This window comes from Xiphophorus hellerii, chromosome 11 (assembly GCF_003331165.1).
Source record: "Xiphophorus hellerii strain 12219 chromosome 11, Xiphophorus_hellerii-4.1, whole genome shotgun sequence".
In the NCBI taxonomy this organism is placed as follows: domain Eukaryota; kingdom Metazoa; phylum Chordata; class Actinopteri; order Cyprinodontiformes; family Poeciliidae; genus Xiphophorus; species Xiphophorus hellerii.
The window spans coordinates 23,649,965-23,665,982 of NC_045682.1; the positions used below are offsets into that span (position 1 = coordinate 23,649,965).

General features: G+C 37.1%; 1 protein-coding gene across 1 annotated transcript; it reads right to left on the reverse strand.

Moving 5' to 3' along the window:
• Positions 1-5,217: 5,217 nt before the first annotated feature.
• Positions 5,218-7,611, reverse strand: tpbgl (trophoblast glycoprotein like). The gene has a single exon (XM_032575606.1). It carries the CDS (start codon positions 7,315-7,317, stop codon positions 6,253-6,255), a length of 1,065 nt encoding a protein of 354 aa, XP_032431497.1. The 5' UTR covers positions 7,318-7,611; the 3' UTR covers positions 5,218-6,252.
• Between the last annotated feature and the right edge of the window lie 8,407 nt (positions 7,612-16,018).

Below are 16,018 nucleotides of genomic sequence, written 5' to 3' on the forward strand. Positions count from 1 at the left end.
AACGTAGATTTTGTTAAACACTATGTAATAAAGATTTACCTTGTCATCCACAAATACTCTAGGAGGGTTTGGTATGAAACACATGTTGAATAAGTGGAAAAGCATATTTTCATCCATCCAACACATCTGATTTCCTCTGATTTTCCATATACTGTCACTCTTTTCCTCTTTTTCTAATGAAGATCTTCGTGAGCTCAGTATTTCACACATAAGTCAATCCACATTCTCCCTGTCTTATTGTGCTAAAGGGATCAATTCTGCTTCACTCTGTTGTCTCTTTAGCTTTTATCAGAGATTGATCTCCTCAGTAACTGGTACTTTATTTATATGCATTTCTTATGTTACAAGAAAAAAGTCAAAGTATTTTATTTAAATTTTATGTAATACAACAACAGAATGAAGTGTACAATGATTGGTTTTCAATCACTTTTACCAATAGAAAGCTCAAAATGTGTTGCACCAATATACTGTATATTCTCTTCCCTTTTATTCCAATACCTCAAAATAAAAAAATCAATCTTTGTGTAATTACAGCAACACGAGTCCTAGGCAGAGAAACAGACAAGCAGCTGATGGTAGCTCAGACCAACAGCTCAACAGATCAACATTGGCAAGGTGGGAGAATCTGTCAATATTACACCTATAAGTTGAGCATTTAGCAATTTTTAACACTAAGGACAAGAGGAAATAAGAAAGCCATAAGAAACATTTTTTGCTAATATGTGGAGGATGGTGCTCATCCCCTATTCAGAAACTTATGGGAAAATTATCCTGTGGGAAATAGAATTAAGGTAAATAGATGACACCGAAGGAAGAAAACCCATTTCTATCCTAAAGCACCTGTAGCTGTAAATGCAGTTTTTTAAGTAATCCAAATCCAATTTACTTTCCACTTCACAAATATCAGTTTTTATTGGTGTATATTTTGTTGGCAGCTGTGACTCAGGAGATAAAGATTTGGCCTGTTGCCGGTTCAAAACCCAACTTCTCTGTTGGTGTCAGTCATTGTGTCCTTGAGCAAGACGGTTCATCCGCCTTCGCCTGCTGGTAATGGTCAGCAGGCCCAGTGGCACCAGTTGTGTGGCAGCCTTGCTTTTGTCAGTCAGAGCAGATGTGGCTACAATGTAGCTTATCACCATCAGTGTGTGAGTGAATGGGTGAATGACTGCATAGTGTAAAGTGATTTGGAGTCTTGTGAACTAGATAAAATTCAGGCCATTTATCATTATGTCACATAAATTCCCAATAACATGTGTCAAAGTTTGTAGTTGCTACAAAACACAATGTGGAAAAGACAAGTGAAGAAACTTTAGAAGGCACTAAATGTAAAATAAGTTATTTATTCACTTTTTTGTTTTGGTAAAGCAAAGTTTAGATGTGGCATCAAAATGAACGGTCTTAAACCTTCTTAGTCAGCTGTAAAACAAAACATCACTTACTCATCATCATCACAATCATCATCATCATCATCATCATCATCATCATCATCATCACCTTTATTAAAGACACAATCAGGTCTTTATAAAAACATTAAATTAATATCCAGCACAGGTCCAAAAGAAGCTGATACATGTTTAGTGTAATGATTTACTATGGTTATGAACATTTATGAACATTTAAAATTTTATTTTCTAATGTTAAATATCTAACTACTAATTTAGAGATGAGCTAACCTTAAATAATACGACATGTTCCCCCCCAAAAAAGTGTTTCTAAAATCCATTTCAAGTTGTATAAGATTAATTTTATTTCAGCTGTACTTCTTACAACAAACATGGCACTCTAATAAATACACCAGCCTGCTAATGTCATGTCTCTCTTATAATTTGCACTCCACCTAATAAACCAAGACAGAATAATCTAGTTTTCCCTGCAGGGTTTGTGAGCCTGCAGCAAACTACTTTTCTAAGAATAACAGTAGCTGAGTCACTATTTTATTTGAGCTTTTCAGATTGAAAAATCCATCTCATTAAGCCCTCTTTATGAAAAGTGCAGTTCTCCTCAGAAGTTTACTTTTCAGTTGTGAAAGCATTAACAGAAAAGTCATTTACGTGTCTTGATCTCCATCAAGAAATAAAGAACCCATTTTCTGCCCCTTATATTTTTCATAATCTTGATTCCAAATGTAGTTCTATTAAATCTTGATTTCATTTCTCTTCTATTATTTCACATCACGACAAAAGCCTAATTTTTCTAGAGTATCTAAAAACATAAAACTGTCCAAATGCATAAGAGAACTAATCTGTTGTTAAGGGCTCCCAATGCCAGCATGGGGAGTTTAACAAGATCCCATGTTTTCTAAATGGAAAGCTTAAAATAATTCACATTTCTTTATTCTAATGTAAATTAAAAGTTTTGAAGCATGTTTTAAGATGTAATAAAAGTCACATAAGCTTTCATAGTTGGATAGCCATAAATTAATCCTTCTATTGTAGTTTATTGAGTTATTGTAAATGTCTGAGCTTAATTCATATTTTGTTGACATTGCAATTGCAAAATAGATCTCAACAAGTAACTAGAAAATTTCGGAAGAAATTTAGCAGGGGCCTGCCAAGGCGCGCCCGTGGGGTTCGGGCCCGGCGTCGTCACGCTACAAATTGGCATCGACGCTTAAGAACGCCGCAACGTAATCAGTGGCACGCGGAGAACCGCAAGAACGTTAAGTAAGGCGGACGTGCACCATTCAGTACGATTTAAAATGTTGTCAAGGCTTTTATTTTGGAAGTTTTGTTAAACTTCATTTTAAAGGGCCAAACTAATCCCATGCGTAATAGTCCTTGGGATAAAATAGTTATATAATGCTCAAAACACAAGTAGCTGATGTAAAAATATTTAAGGCTTTTATTTTGAAATTTTCAGTATGCTTCATTTTAAAGTTCTGAACTAATACCACATGTAAGAGTGCTTTGGATGAAAAAGTCAAATAAAGCCAAAAAGAGCAATTACGTCATGTAAAAATATTCAAGGCTTTTATTTTGAAATTTTCAGTATGCTTCATTTTAAAGTTCTGAACTAATTCCACGTGTAAGAGTGCTTTGGATGAAAAAGTCATATAAAGCCAAAAACAGCAATTACCTGATGTAAAAATATTCAAGGCTTTTATTTTGACATTTTCAGTATGCTTAATTTTAAAGGGCCAAACTAATACCATGTGTAACAGTGCTTTGGATGAAAAAGTCAAATAAAGCCAAAAACAGCAATTACCTGATGTAAAACTATTCAAGGCTTTTATTTTGAAATTTTCAAGTATGCTTCATTTCAAAGGGCCAAGCTAATACCATGTGTAACAGTGCTTTGGATGAAAAAGTCAAATAAAGCCAAAAAGAGCAATTACATGATGTAAAAATATTCAAGGCTTTTATTTTGAAATTTTCAGTATGCTTCATTTCAAAGGGCCAAACTAATACCATGTGTAACAGTGCTTTGGATGAAAAAGTCAAATAAAGCCAAAAAGAGCAATTACGTAATGTAAAAATATTCAAGGCTTTTATTTTGAAATTTTCAGTATGCTTCATTTCAAAGTTCTGAACTAATACCACGTGTAACAGTGCTTTGGATGAAAAAGTCAAATAAAGCCAAAAAGAGCAATTACTTCATGTAAAAAATATTCAAGGCTTTTATTTTGAAATTTTCTGTATGCTTCATTTCAAAGGGCCAAACTAATACCATGTGTAACAGTGCTTTGGATGAAAAAGTCAAATAAAGCCAAAAAGAGCAATTACATGATGTAAAAATATTCAAGGCTTTTATTTTGAATCTATTATTATGCTCCATTTTAAAGTTCCGAACTAATCCCATGTGTAACAGTGCTTTGCATGAAAAAGTCATATACGGCCAAAAAAAGCAATTACATGATGTAAAAATATTCAAGGCTTTTATTTTGAAATTTTCAGTATGCTTCATTTCAGAGGGCCAAACTAATACCACGTGTAACAGTGCTTTGGATGAAAAAGTCACATAAAGCCAAAAACAGCAATTACCTGATGTAAAAATATTCAAGGCTTTTATTTTGAAATTATTATTATGCTCCATTTTAAAGTTCCGAACTAATCCCATGTGTAACATTGCTTTGGATGAAAAAGTCATATACGGCCAAAAAGAGCAATTACGTCATGTAAAATATTCAAGGCTTTTATTTTGAAATTTTCAGTATGCTTAATTTTAAAGTTCCAAACTAATCCCATGTGTAACAGTGCTTTGGATGGAAAAGTCAAATAAAGCCAAAAAGAGCAATTACGTCATGTAAAAATATTCAGGGCTTTTATTTTGAAATTTTCAATATGCTTAATTTTAAAGTTCCAAACTAATCCCATGTGTAACAGTTACTAAGTTAAATCAGTTATATACAGCCCATAGCAGCAAGTAGTTCTAAAGGCCAGTTCTCAGTCCTGATCTGTTTCAACTGAGGATAGATAGAACTACAATGATGCGTATTTGTAGTCCAAACCAGCAGCCAATAGCCTCTTGAGATCCGTTGCTATGTTAAATAAGTTTCACACCAAGGTGTGAAGTGTTAGTGAAAGAGCCTGAGAGCCTCGAAAATCCTGTCGCATGACTTTGCTCTGAAGCACCGTGACAGAAAACCGTACGGTCTAGATAAATTTCGAAAACATTTTACCGGAGCAGACAGGCGTATCAATGTCAGGACCGATTTTGATACTAATCGTGCGATATTTGTGGGCGTGATGGCGATTTCAAAAATGATTTGGGTTGAAAAAGTTGTCTTGATCTCTCACTCTAAGCAGTGAGAGAAGCACTCTAACTTTAGGAAAAATGAGAAACTTTGGGTCGCTTAGAGACAAATTGTGGACAAACCGTAACTGGTATCGACGAGCCGTCTTCACTTTCGAAGAGATCACAGACGTATCTACAAAATGAAATTTGAATGGCATTTCTAGGTGAATTTGTGACGACACAGAAAATCCTCAAAAATAGGGTATTTCCAGGATTTTTCCCATTGACTTATAATGGGTTTTTTTTCGTAGTTTTTTGCGAATTATGTCGCCACGTTAACCCCAAATCCCACCAAAAATAATAGCTCCAATGGCGTGAATTTTCTGCACGTTTTGATACCTCATTTGTAGGTGTGCACCCAGCGGTATGAGCCGCATTAACGGTGACGGAAGAAAAATAAAGAAGAAGAATATTAAAGAGACGCTTCTCTCCGACAATAGTAATAGGTTCCTGCCATTGCTTTGCATGGCAGGCCCCAATTCATATTGTCTTGTAAGCACAGCAGAATGAAACTAGTGCTTTACACTGGTGACTGTACACAAAACATGACTGCAAGAGCAAATGAGTAAATCAGAAAAATAACCCAATTTCTACAGGATATATACAATGGTCAAGTCCAGAGAGACTTCACATCAAATGCAATTTCTTACATAAACAATGCAAACTGACTCAGTCTCTTTAGGGGAGTCATATTTGGCTCACTGAACCTGAAACATGTTGTCATACATGCAAAATGTTCATACAAATGAACACGGTAATGCTGTGGTGAACAATAGTCTTATTTGTAAGTAGGCCCATTAAATTAAATTCAGTTCTGGCTCCTCTTATACTCAGACTGGCCCCGGTTAAACAACCTCATTGGCCGGCCTGGGATTTGAGTCCCGCTCATTGCAATTGTGTTCTAGGTTCTTCTGGTTCTTCCCAGGTGAGATACAGCATCATCAAAATATCACTCTTATCTGGATTAGCATTATGCTGAGCAACAGGCATAAAACCATCTCCAAGTTCTTGCTCAGACATGTGTGTCCAGAGGGAATCCCCTGCTTGTTTTCAGCACAATACAAAGGAGGAGGTCACTTTTGTAGACAATGTCCAGGATACATCTGTGTGTGGTTCCCTTGTTGCTGCTTGTGTACCTTTTCTATTGCACTTTATCCTTCCACTTAACTTTTCAATACTATGGTTGAAAAATGGATTCTCCTAACAACCAGCTTATTTAGCACTGAACTTTTGTGGCTTGTATCAGTGACCGGATAACTTTAAAGTTTTCCTCCTGACTGTATTAGTTTTCTGAGAAACTGAAATTCAGATTTTCATTACCCAAAAACTCTAACCATAAAATTATTATTGAAATTAACTGTCAAGGACGTTCTATTTTACTGAGATGTACTTGTCTCTTGCTTTCACCAAGACTTTCAAGTTATAGATCAGTTTTCTCCCCTTTTTAATGAGCATCTTAAAAAGGTGCTCATTTTAAGCACCCTCTTGTCTTTTCTGTTCTTTCTCACCAGCATTGAGCTAAACAGCCACGTTGGCCAACCTGGGGTCTGAGTCCTGCTCATAGCGGTAGTGGTAAACCTCCATCTGGTCTCTGCACGCCTCTCTGATGTTATTGAGCCACCGTTTGATGCCTCCCCGGTTCAGATACAGAACCATGAGGAACACTACTCCGATCAGAGCCATCACTATGCCGAGGAACACGTATGAGACTGCCTCCAGGTTCTCGTTCATACAATCCACGTCCTCTCCCCGCAGCTTCTCCACGGGGACCCCCCTCCGCGCTTCCGGCTCACTGCAAAACACCCGCTCAGCATCCTGACACTGCGATGAGTTTTTTAGCCAGTAGTAAAACACTTCCAGTTCACAGTTGCATTGAAACGGATTTAAGGCCAAGTAGACGCGTATTCGTCTCTGCTGGTACAAACTAGAAATGTTTTCTCTCCCAATGTTCTCAATTGAGTTATTTATGAGGACTAGAAAGTGCAAGTTATACATATCTAACCTTTCCATGGGTATAGACTTTAGTCTATTTCCCGCAAGCTCCAGTCTGTGGAGGTTCCGCAAACTTTGCGCGCTGAGCGCGCATGAAAGCTGCGCTGTGGCATCGGGCGAAACAGAGTAATTGAGAAAAAGAGAGCGCAACTCCGTCAGTCCATGGAAAGCCCTGGATGAGATAGTTTCCAGCTGATTATGGCTCAGGTCTAACAAATGTAAGCGGGTGAGTCCCAGGAAAGCGTACGGCTCAATAGTCTGTATCCCGTTGTAGGAAAGCGAGAGTGTCACCATTTCCAACTCGGTGCCATTGACAGTGAACGCGCCTTGAGGTAAAGTTGAAATGTTTCTACCTCTAAGTATCAAAGTGGACGTCCATGTTGGTATGTCCGAAGGTAGATCAGTTTGGCCCCCATCAGGTAAGCAGGTCACAGTCCCCGAGTCCCTGGCACAGCTGCAAGAAGACGGGCAGGCGTCATCTGTCCTGACTGGCGAAGACAATAAACACAGCAGCGCTACGTAATGCGAACCCCACTGATTCCAAACAGAGAAAACACCGCTTAAATATTCGGCACTACGAGTTATCCACATCTTTTCATTCACTGGTTGTCTAAAAGCTTCAAATTATGACGTAAAGTCGAGTCAGTCCGCGTTGAAAACGATGCGCTTCTTTCTAACAATCAGGAGATGAGGAACTCTCCACCCATTGTCACCTCGGTCTGTCTCTGGGATCTGTGCGCATCTGAGCGTTGGACAGCTGCGTGGAAAAGCTGCTGATCAGAGCTTCTTCGGCGGTATTTTTGACGTCTGTCTCACACAGAGCCACACACACGCACCACACGGGACAGTACTTGCAGTGGCACGTTCAGAAAGTTTCGAAAGGGGTGGCCAGATGGGGACCATTGATAATGTTGTGTGAATGAACCTTATTAAGGTGTTGCAATACATGCATGCGCAGTGAAAGGAGTATCTGCTTCTATATTAAAGACAACATCTGATGAATAAATAAATAAATAAATAAATAAATAAATAAATAAATAAATAAATAAATAAATAAATAAGTGAATCTTGTCTTCTCCTCTCACCTCTTATTTGTACACCCTTTGGATGAATGCAAGCGACCCCCAAAAACTAATGTAGTGCTTTTGGATTATAATAATTTGCTTAAAAATTTCTAATATAATTAGTCTTGAGTGAGTTAACTATTTTAGTGGGAATTTATTTATTTATTTTTTGTAATAGCCCAACACAAAGTAGGACATAGTAGTGAAGTAACAGGACAAGGGTACATGCTTTTTACAATATATTTCACAAACGAATATCCGTGTTAGTGCATTTGTGCTCATCTTTGCTCTAATACTTGACATGTCCAGGTCAAATATTGCTTTTGTATGCAGTTTAATTAGTAAATAATTTATTCTGAGTATAAATACAGCTGTTCTATAAACCTCTAACAGCTTTGAAGAATTCATGATGAACCAGCAGACTAGTCAAGTCATAGATAAAGTTGCATAAAAGTTTCCAGCAGGGCTAGGTCCTAAAACAGCATCACAAATTTTGAATATCAGTTTGACACAACTGCAAACCTGCCAAGGTTTGGCAATTCACCTAAACTGACTAGCTGTCAATCAAGCAGCTGCAGGGCTCACTATGACTCTGGAGGAGGTGCTGAGGTCCATTGCTCAGGTATTTGTCCACACCTGGCCTGAAAAGAAAGCTACCATTGAGGAAAAAAAGTCATTAGAAGTGCCATTCTGAGTTTTTCACAAAAGTCATGTGGGAATATACATGGACTGATTTGCAATTAAATGTGTTTTTTTTTCTCTAACCTTCATAATAATATACATTCAAAAACCCGTCAGAAAAATAAAAAAATATATACCTAATCTAATGCAGCTTTAAGATGGCCAAAAAAAATAATGCTATTTGTCTATGTTGCTTAATGTTAAACTACATTGTGTTTAACAAATTGCATCAGCACATTCAGTAATATTCTGTTTCACAATCTATTACTGAGTACTGCTGCACTCCCCGGGTTCTTGGTTTGCTGATCATTTTATTGTAGAGCTCCTGGCCCAAGTCACATTAATTAGAAGTAATGTAAGGGTTGTTTTGTTGATTCCAGATTACTAGCTGTAATTAAATGCAGGCAGTGAAGCCTGTTAAATCATAATGTCTTGATCAACTTGCCTTCAGTTTCAGATAAAAACAACATGACCATCTCGAGAGTTGATCACAATCTTTACAGCTCTGGCAAACAAGAATCTACTTTCAGATCAAAATAATGCAGTACAACAGGAGTCTACAAGATGTCTTCTGCAGGTTTTAGATGCATGCTTATTCAAACGTAAATCAAATGGATGGTTCTTACTAGGCCTTAGCCAAACTGGATGCCAAGAGGTAATTCAGTGATTTGAACAATCTGTGTTGGAACAGAGATGCATCACAAAGCCCTGAATTAAGACAAGGAGAATGAGCAGCAATGTTTTGGAGGGAGATATATGAGAATTATTAAAGAATATAGATTGGAAATGAAGGTAGATTGCTGACCTTGTACACCTCTTCAAATATATTTCATAGCAGGCAATTTAGTTTGAAATATTGAGGAGAAAGAGACTTTCAGGACCAAGGTCAGCTCCACAATACATTTATGAAAACAAATCTAGTTTAACAGCAAAAAACACACATCCAAAATATCAAACAGGCACTGAAATGAAAAAGACAAAGATAAAATAGTTGAAGTCAACCTGTCGTTCAGGACCATGGAGAGCAGAAACAGTATGCAGCCTTCAACTCATTTGAATAGCCTACTTTGTAGCACTATTATTCTTGGATAATTCTGCATCTCATTACAAAGGCCACATCCATTTCTATCTTTTTTTTTTTCTTTTTTGCAAAAAATACTATATTTTATTATTTTTATGACATGGGTTGAAATGATTGAACAATATTCAGATCATAATGCTGATGGGATGATTTTGTTCAGAAGGCACATTGAAGTCGATCAAACATTATGGGAGGATGGATTTGGAAAAAAAAAAACTATGTTGGAGGCTGCAAAATACTTGAGACTCAGGCAGAGGTCCATCAAGACAACAAGCATCTGAGATTCAACTAGCAGCACAATGGGATAATTTCCATAAAACATTTTCCTCTTCTTCATGTGTTTCTTTCTTTAAGACAAAAGTATAAAATACTTGGAAAAAGGTTTTCTGTATAAATGCTGCACTTTTAAGATTTTTTTTTTCTGGAAAATAAATCAATATTCCTCTTCATAGTTCTGCACTACTTTGTGTTGGTCTGTTTCAATAAAGCCCATAAAATACATTAAATGTTATGGTTAAATTGTAACAAAATGGAAAGAGTTCAAGGGAAATTTTGCCTTTGTAAAAACAATGTGCAATACCATGGACTATGTTATTGTACAAGAAAGTTGGAATTGGTTTCATTCCCTTTCACCTAAAAAAGTAAAGCTAAAAATGCAATCAAAAATAGAGACAAATTATGTGATAGAAAAAGTGAGCTCGATATTGATAGTTTACATATTTTTAAAACTGGTTTCAAACTGGTTAAATCACTGAGTCAAGAAAGAAATGGACATGACTGATCAAGGTTGGAGTGTAAATATAGGCACAGGCAGAGACATTAAACAAAAGATTTAGACACAGAAAGACAACAAATGTGCAAATAATGGAAAGTGAGCTCACTGCTGGTGCTCCTGATAAGTCGAAAGAGCTATATTAACGTCAATATTTATTTCTCCAGACAAACAAGGACACCAGCTCGGTCATGCTCTTCTCTTTGCAGGACCCCTTGAGCTCACTTGATGGACGGTGGCTCTATCTTCCTGCACAGAGAGCTGATTTAGAGATGGCTGCTTAACACCGGCTGCTGCTGATATTGTCACAGTGCCCTCTGTGGGGCCTTCAATTTGACAGGGAATCTCAAAATTGATTTACCTCAGGCTACTCATCCCTATCTCCTGACTACAGTGATAACCCGGGTGTATGTGTGTGTATCTGTTCACTGTTATGTGGATGACCCGGTTACTAATGACATTGTGAGTCAAGTTTCCTTCCCATCTGAAAGCCTCAGTTTGTTCATAGTTGCTTTAATGCTAAATGAGAGGAGACACAGTGGCTCTGCAAACATATAATACAATATAATAAATTTGATTACATGAATGCACAATAGATGAATGCACATCACAACTCCTCAATCCTCCTTCAATGTGGGGCCAACTAGTAGAGGTTTTATAGAATCTAATATGTAAAGTAAGGATATTGACACAGAACAGAGTAATGCCAATATATCAGAGATAGCCAATATACATTTTAATATAATAGTTTTTATGCTCAAATACTGTGTTGAAGTTTCAACTGGTCTTCATAGATATCTCTTCTGGTATTGCAATTTCCTCTTAGATTAGCTTTTGTACACATTGTTTTAAAAAATGAATAAAGACAAAAAGAGGGAAACAAGCAATGTTTCATCTTTAAGATAAAGTAAGTAAAATATGAACCTCACAGATGTTTCATTGTTTGGTTGATTATAAACTGTTATGTCTGTTTCAGAATCATGTTGGTGATGGTAAATTACTATTAATATGTAGGGAAATAGGATGTTTCTGTCATGATCTTGGGTTATTTGAATCAGTTTTGGGTTTTGTTTATGCTTTCTTTGATTAGATCAGCCTTGTTTCTATTTATTTTAGTTTAGTTCTCCTTAGTGATTATAGTTTATTTCTTGTCTCTAGTTAATGTTAATCTTATTTTATTATATTTCATTCTTATTCTTTAATGTTAGATTTAATTCCTACTCCCCTGTGTTTTCTCCCTCGACCTCTGTGCCACTTTCTCTCTCTCTCCCTCTTCTCAGTCTTTCTTCTGCTCTCTCCCAACACACCTGCAATTAGTATCTATCAGCTCATGTCCATTTTTCCAGCTTTCATTCTCCCACTACTTACACACCCTTTCTCTCTCACTCATTGTTGGTTCCTCTCGTCAACTCCCGTCATTTCCTTTCTGTCATTTTCCCCCTGGATTTCTGTTTTGGTTTTGGCTCCCTATGTTCCCTGTGGTTTTTGAGAGTTGTTTCATAGTCTTTTCATTAAAACATCCTTCACCAACAAGCTGCCTCTGTCTCTCTGAATTTGGATCCTTTATCAACCACCCCGCAACATGACAGTTTTCATCATGGATGTGTGGGTGAAAGATCTGCACCAAATCCATGAATCCATTAAGAATCAAAATCTCCGGGGAATGTTTTCAACTCCTTGCTGCATTCGCTCAAGAAAGAATTACACAAGACCGTCAAACTCAATATCTCTTCTGTTTCTTTACAGAAATTTCTAAATTTTTAAGTCTGGAAGGTCCTGCTTTCATACTGATATGACCTGTACTTGTGAGACAGCTCATAAAAAGTCTTGTGTATCTGTTTGTACTGCAGTATGGATGTTTGAGCACACAATTACCTATAGATAAGCAGTCTTGGGATGCAGTCTCAGGACACTGCAGTAACTGCCAAGTGTGCATTTTACTCATAATAGGATCCATCAGACCTTCCATTAAACTCTTGAGGAAGAAGTGTTGGGCGTGTAAGCAGGTGGAGATCAGTGTTAATCTATCCCTCCTTAAAGTAAAGATGGGGATACATGACCCACCTTCCTCCTATATCAAATGCAGAGCACAGCTCTACAGTCTGCTTCACCTGCCCTTCAATCTGTCCATCTGTCTGTCAGCAGACCTGTGCCTCAAACTGTACACCACCAACCAATGAATAAGAGATGAGGGAGGAGGAGAACAGGGATGAAGGCAGAAGTGAAGAAGAAGAGCTCTGGAGTAGACGGGGGTGTAAATAGATCTTGAGAAGCTGGTGTCAGCTGTCCCTGGACCATTAATTAGTCATTTAGGCTGGTAATGGACTGAGCCAGAACCAGACAGACGCAACTGACCCAACAAAGCCAAAATCACTCTGTCACATGACTTAGCTGTAGCTGCTGATCACTGTGTGTGTCAAGGGTGAAAAATTATGATGATTGCTGACTTTATAATGTTGAAAAGAATCAGACTACACAGGCTTTAAGAGATGGTGTATAATACTGACATGTTATCTCACTGAAGGATTAAGCTATTAAACAACTTCGCAGATATTTAGCATGCTGCTAGAATCACATTTGGGTAGATTAAGTGAATTAGTGAATTAAAATCTTTGACTATGACAACAAACTACTGAGAAGTTGTAAAGTTATTTACAGATCTGCCAATTTGTGTCAAAATATCTTTAGGTAAGATGTCAATTCGGGTTGAATTAGGTTTACTTGTTTCCATAGCTAGCATTCTTCTGCAGCAAGATATCACATGCAGTTTGACGCTAGATTATAAATTTGTCCATTATTACAAAAATAATGTAGAAATACAGTCCCTTGAAAAGTATTCACATCACCTGAACATTTTTCATTGCTTTTCACATTACAAAGTAGCTGAAAGCTAAAATGAAGCTTTGTTGAAAGAAGTCAGATTATGAGTTTATCACAAGCCATGAAAGGGACACAGCAAACATTTGGCAGAAAGTGCTTTGGTCAAATAACAACAAATAAAACTTGTTCTGGTCTACTTTGTCTACAATTTGCCTATAAGTGCAGAACACTCGCTTTGTACATTAAATGCCATTGATTAATAAACATTATTTAATTACAATTATATAACAGCTTATTTATAAAGCCACCAGCTCTGCTGCAAGTTGAAAAGGAAGCCTGCCTTCAAATCTTGTGCTCATATAGTCATGTCTTTTTGAGCATGCACTTTTATGTGTTAGCTTTACATGTCCCACAACATTTAAAGTTTGATGAATGAATGCAATCCAATCTGAAAATGAATAGTTTAGAGAGTATTCAAGACCAATTAGCTGCCATTTGACAATCATTTGATTCAGTCACTTGACCTCTCAAGAAGATATTAAGGTTGAGTTACAAAGTGCCTCACAGATACCCAATAACCTTTCAGAGATGCCATAAAATAACTTTTCTCAAAATTGTTCTTTACTTTAAACATGTTTTTATTTTTGTAACCGTTTTATATGAGCTGTACTTCTTTATAAGCCTATTATATCTACTTTTAGTTGGTATTATTACATAAGACCGATTCCTCCAGCAGCACTCAGTATAGGTTTACCCCTCATTATGTTCCATGGTGATCATTGCTTTTCTAACGAGTGTGCGACAAACAGACGATAGGGATACTCGGCGTCTCCTGTCTCTGTTTAGATTGAATTACAAAACGCTTGATATCTGATGTTCAACTGACCACAGTGTATCCTTCTGGCTGACAGCAACTGATGACACCGAAGCTCCCATGGTGGCTAAAGGCTCTGCTGTTGAGGGGTGAAATGTATCAGTGGCACCTTGGAAAGTGAATCAGTTGTCTGACTCAGGAGAAGACAGTGGACTGCTGCCAGTCTTGTTAGAAAGGGTTAATCAGTCAAGTGCACATTCTTTCCGCTTCTGACTTATTGCTGGAACTTAACAATTTTCTGTCTTTTGATCTGGTATAATTCTTTTCAAACACACTTCTGTAAAGTAGATTTTGGTATTTGATACATAATTTAGTTGTGGGATGGAGACGGAGCTTACATGGAGTCATAGTCGAGGTCAGAGTTTGAACTTGGGTTTGGTTAAAGCTTCAAGTTTCCACAGTTCGCAGAGGTCATAAGATACTCAAGTGACCTCATGGTAAATCTTAGTCAGCACCTAAAAGTCAGAACTTATTTATTTAAATATAGTAACCAACAGTAAATAAAGGGAAGAGTGAAGTCCTTGTTGGCCACTATCTCCCAATAAATCCTCCCTTGTCATCTGGCAGTCCTGAAGGGAAAATGTAAGCGCTGATATTTATTCATAGCATGGATGGGCAGTCAAACTCATAGCTTCTTCCATACATCAGCAGCCAGACTGCTCGTCACATCCACCTACTGTCAGGGTGAACTTTCCAGGGTGAACTGCTGCTGCTTTCTGCACAGTGCAGGCAGCGGCACACTGCATAATGGACAGGCCAGAGTCCAGCACTATGTCCTCTAAGTTGTTCAATTATTAATATCATATATAGCTGGGATTTGATGTTAGACTTCAAAGATTTTAAACCCAAAACACAATAAAGGATTTTTTAAAAAGTAGTTTATGCACTACATATGACAACAATACACTTCAGGAATTCGTTTATTCAATAAATGAAGTTGTGTAACTACACATCACTTGTTCAAGACAACATCTTGTTATTTTGAAAAGGACTTAATTGGTCTATAGGAATTAGCAAAGCAATTTGGAAATGTTAATTTAACATTTATCCTTTAGCTTATCGTTTAAATTGAAATCGGGTAAATCAGGTTATCTGTCAGGCCAGTAAGTTTATACAAAATGACTCTATGGTCAATCTATGCATCAGACTTTAAGTACTATAAAGACTCCTCTCACCCTCATCATAAATTGTTATGGTTTCTGCCATCCAGCAGGAGAAAAGTTGAAGAAAAGCTTTTATAGCTGCTGCAACTTTTTTAAAACTGAAAAATACTGAAATAATCCTGAATTATGTTTTTCTTTCATCAAACTTTCTGAGAACACTGCCTTTTTTCTATTTTTTTTTTTTTTTGCTTTTGTTTTGGGACATGAATGATTGTGCGGAATCATGTATTTAATTTGTTTTAACTTTCTGCTTTTTACATTTCTGTTGGACTTAGCGTTGCTTTCATCACTTTGTGGCCTGAATTTTTGAGGTTCTTGTGCTTCATTTTACATTCTTATGTTTTAATGTCTTTGCTCATGCCTGTGCTCAGTTTGTGTTTTGCAATTGTCTCTGTGTACGTTCATTTTGTCTTCCAGCAGGTACGCTCAGTCATCAGCTTCCTGCCCTCCAGCTGATTCCACTCAGTTTCACCTGTTGCTCTTTCCAATATTGACTCTCCTCAATAGTTCAGTCAGCTACTGTCAGGTCCTCTTCTGAAATCCTTCGTTTATCATAAGCTCTTTGCTTACATTGACTATTAAGTTTCTTTATGCTTCATATACTGTATATCTCAATATGTTTCATTTTGTTTTCTACTCTGTATTTCCTCTGTATGTTTCTCTAGACTCTGCTAAAGCAATTTTTTCACCTTCAAGCTGTTGCTGCCTACCTCCTGTCTGCACTCTGGTTATTTACAGTGACACAATATGCTACACAATTCTTCTTGTTGGTGTATGCACAAAAGGAAACCTGTCTAAGTTGTGTTCTGGTTCTTAAGATGAGAAATGTTACATAAT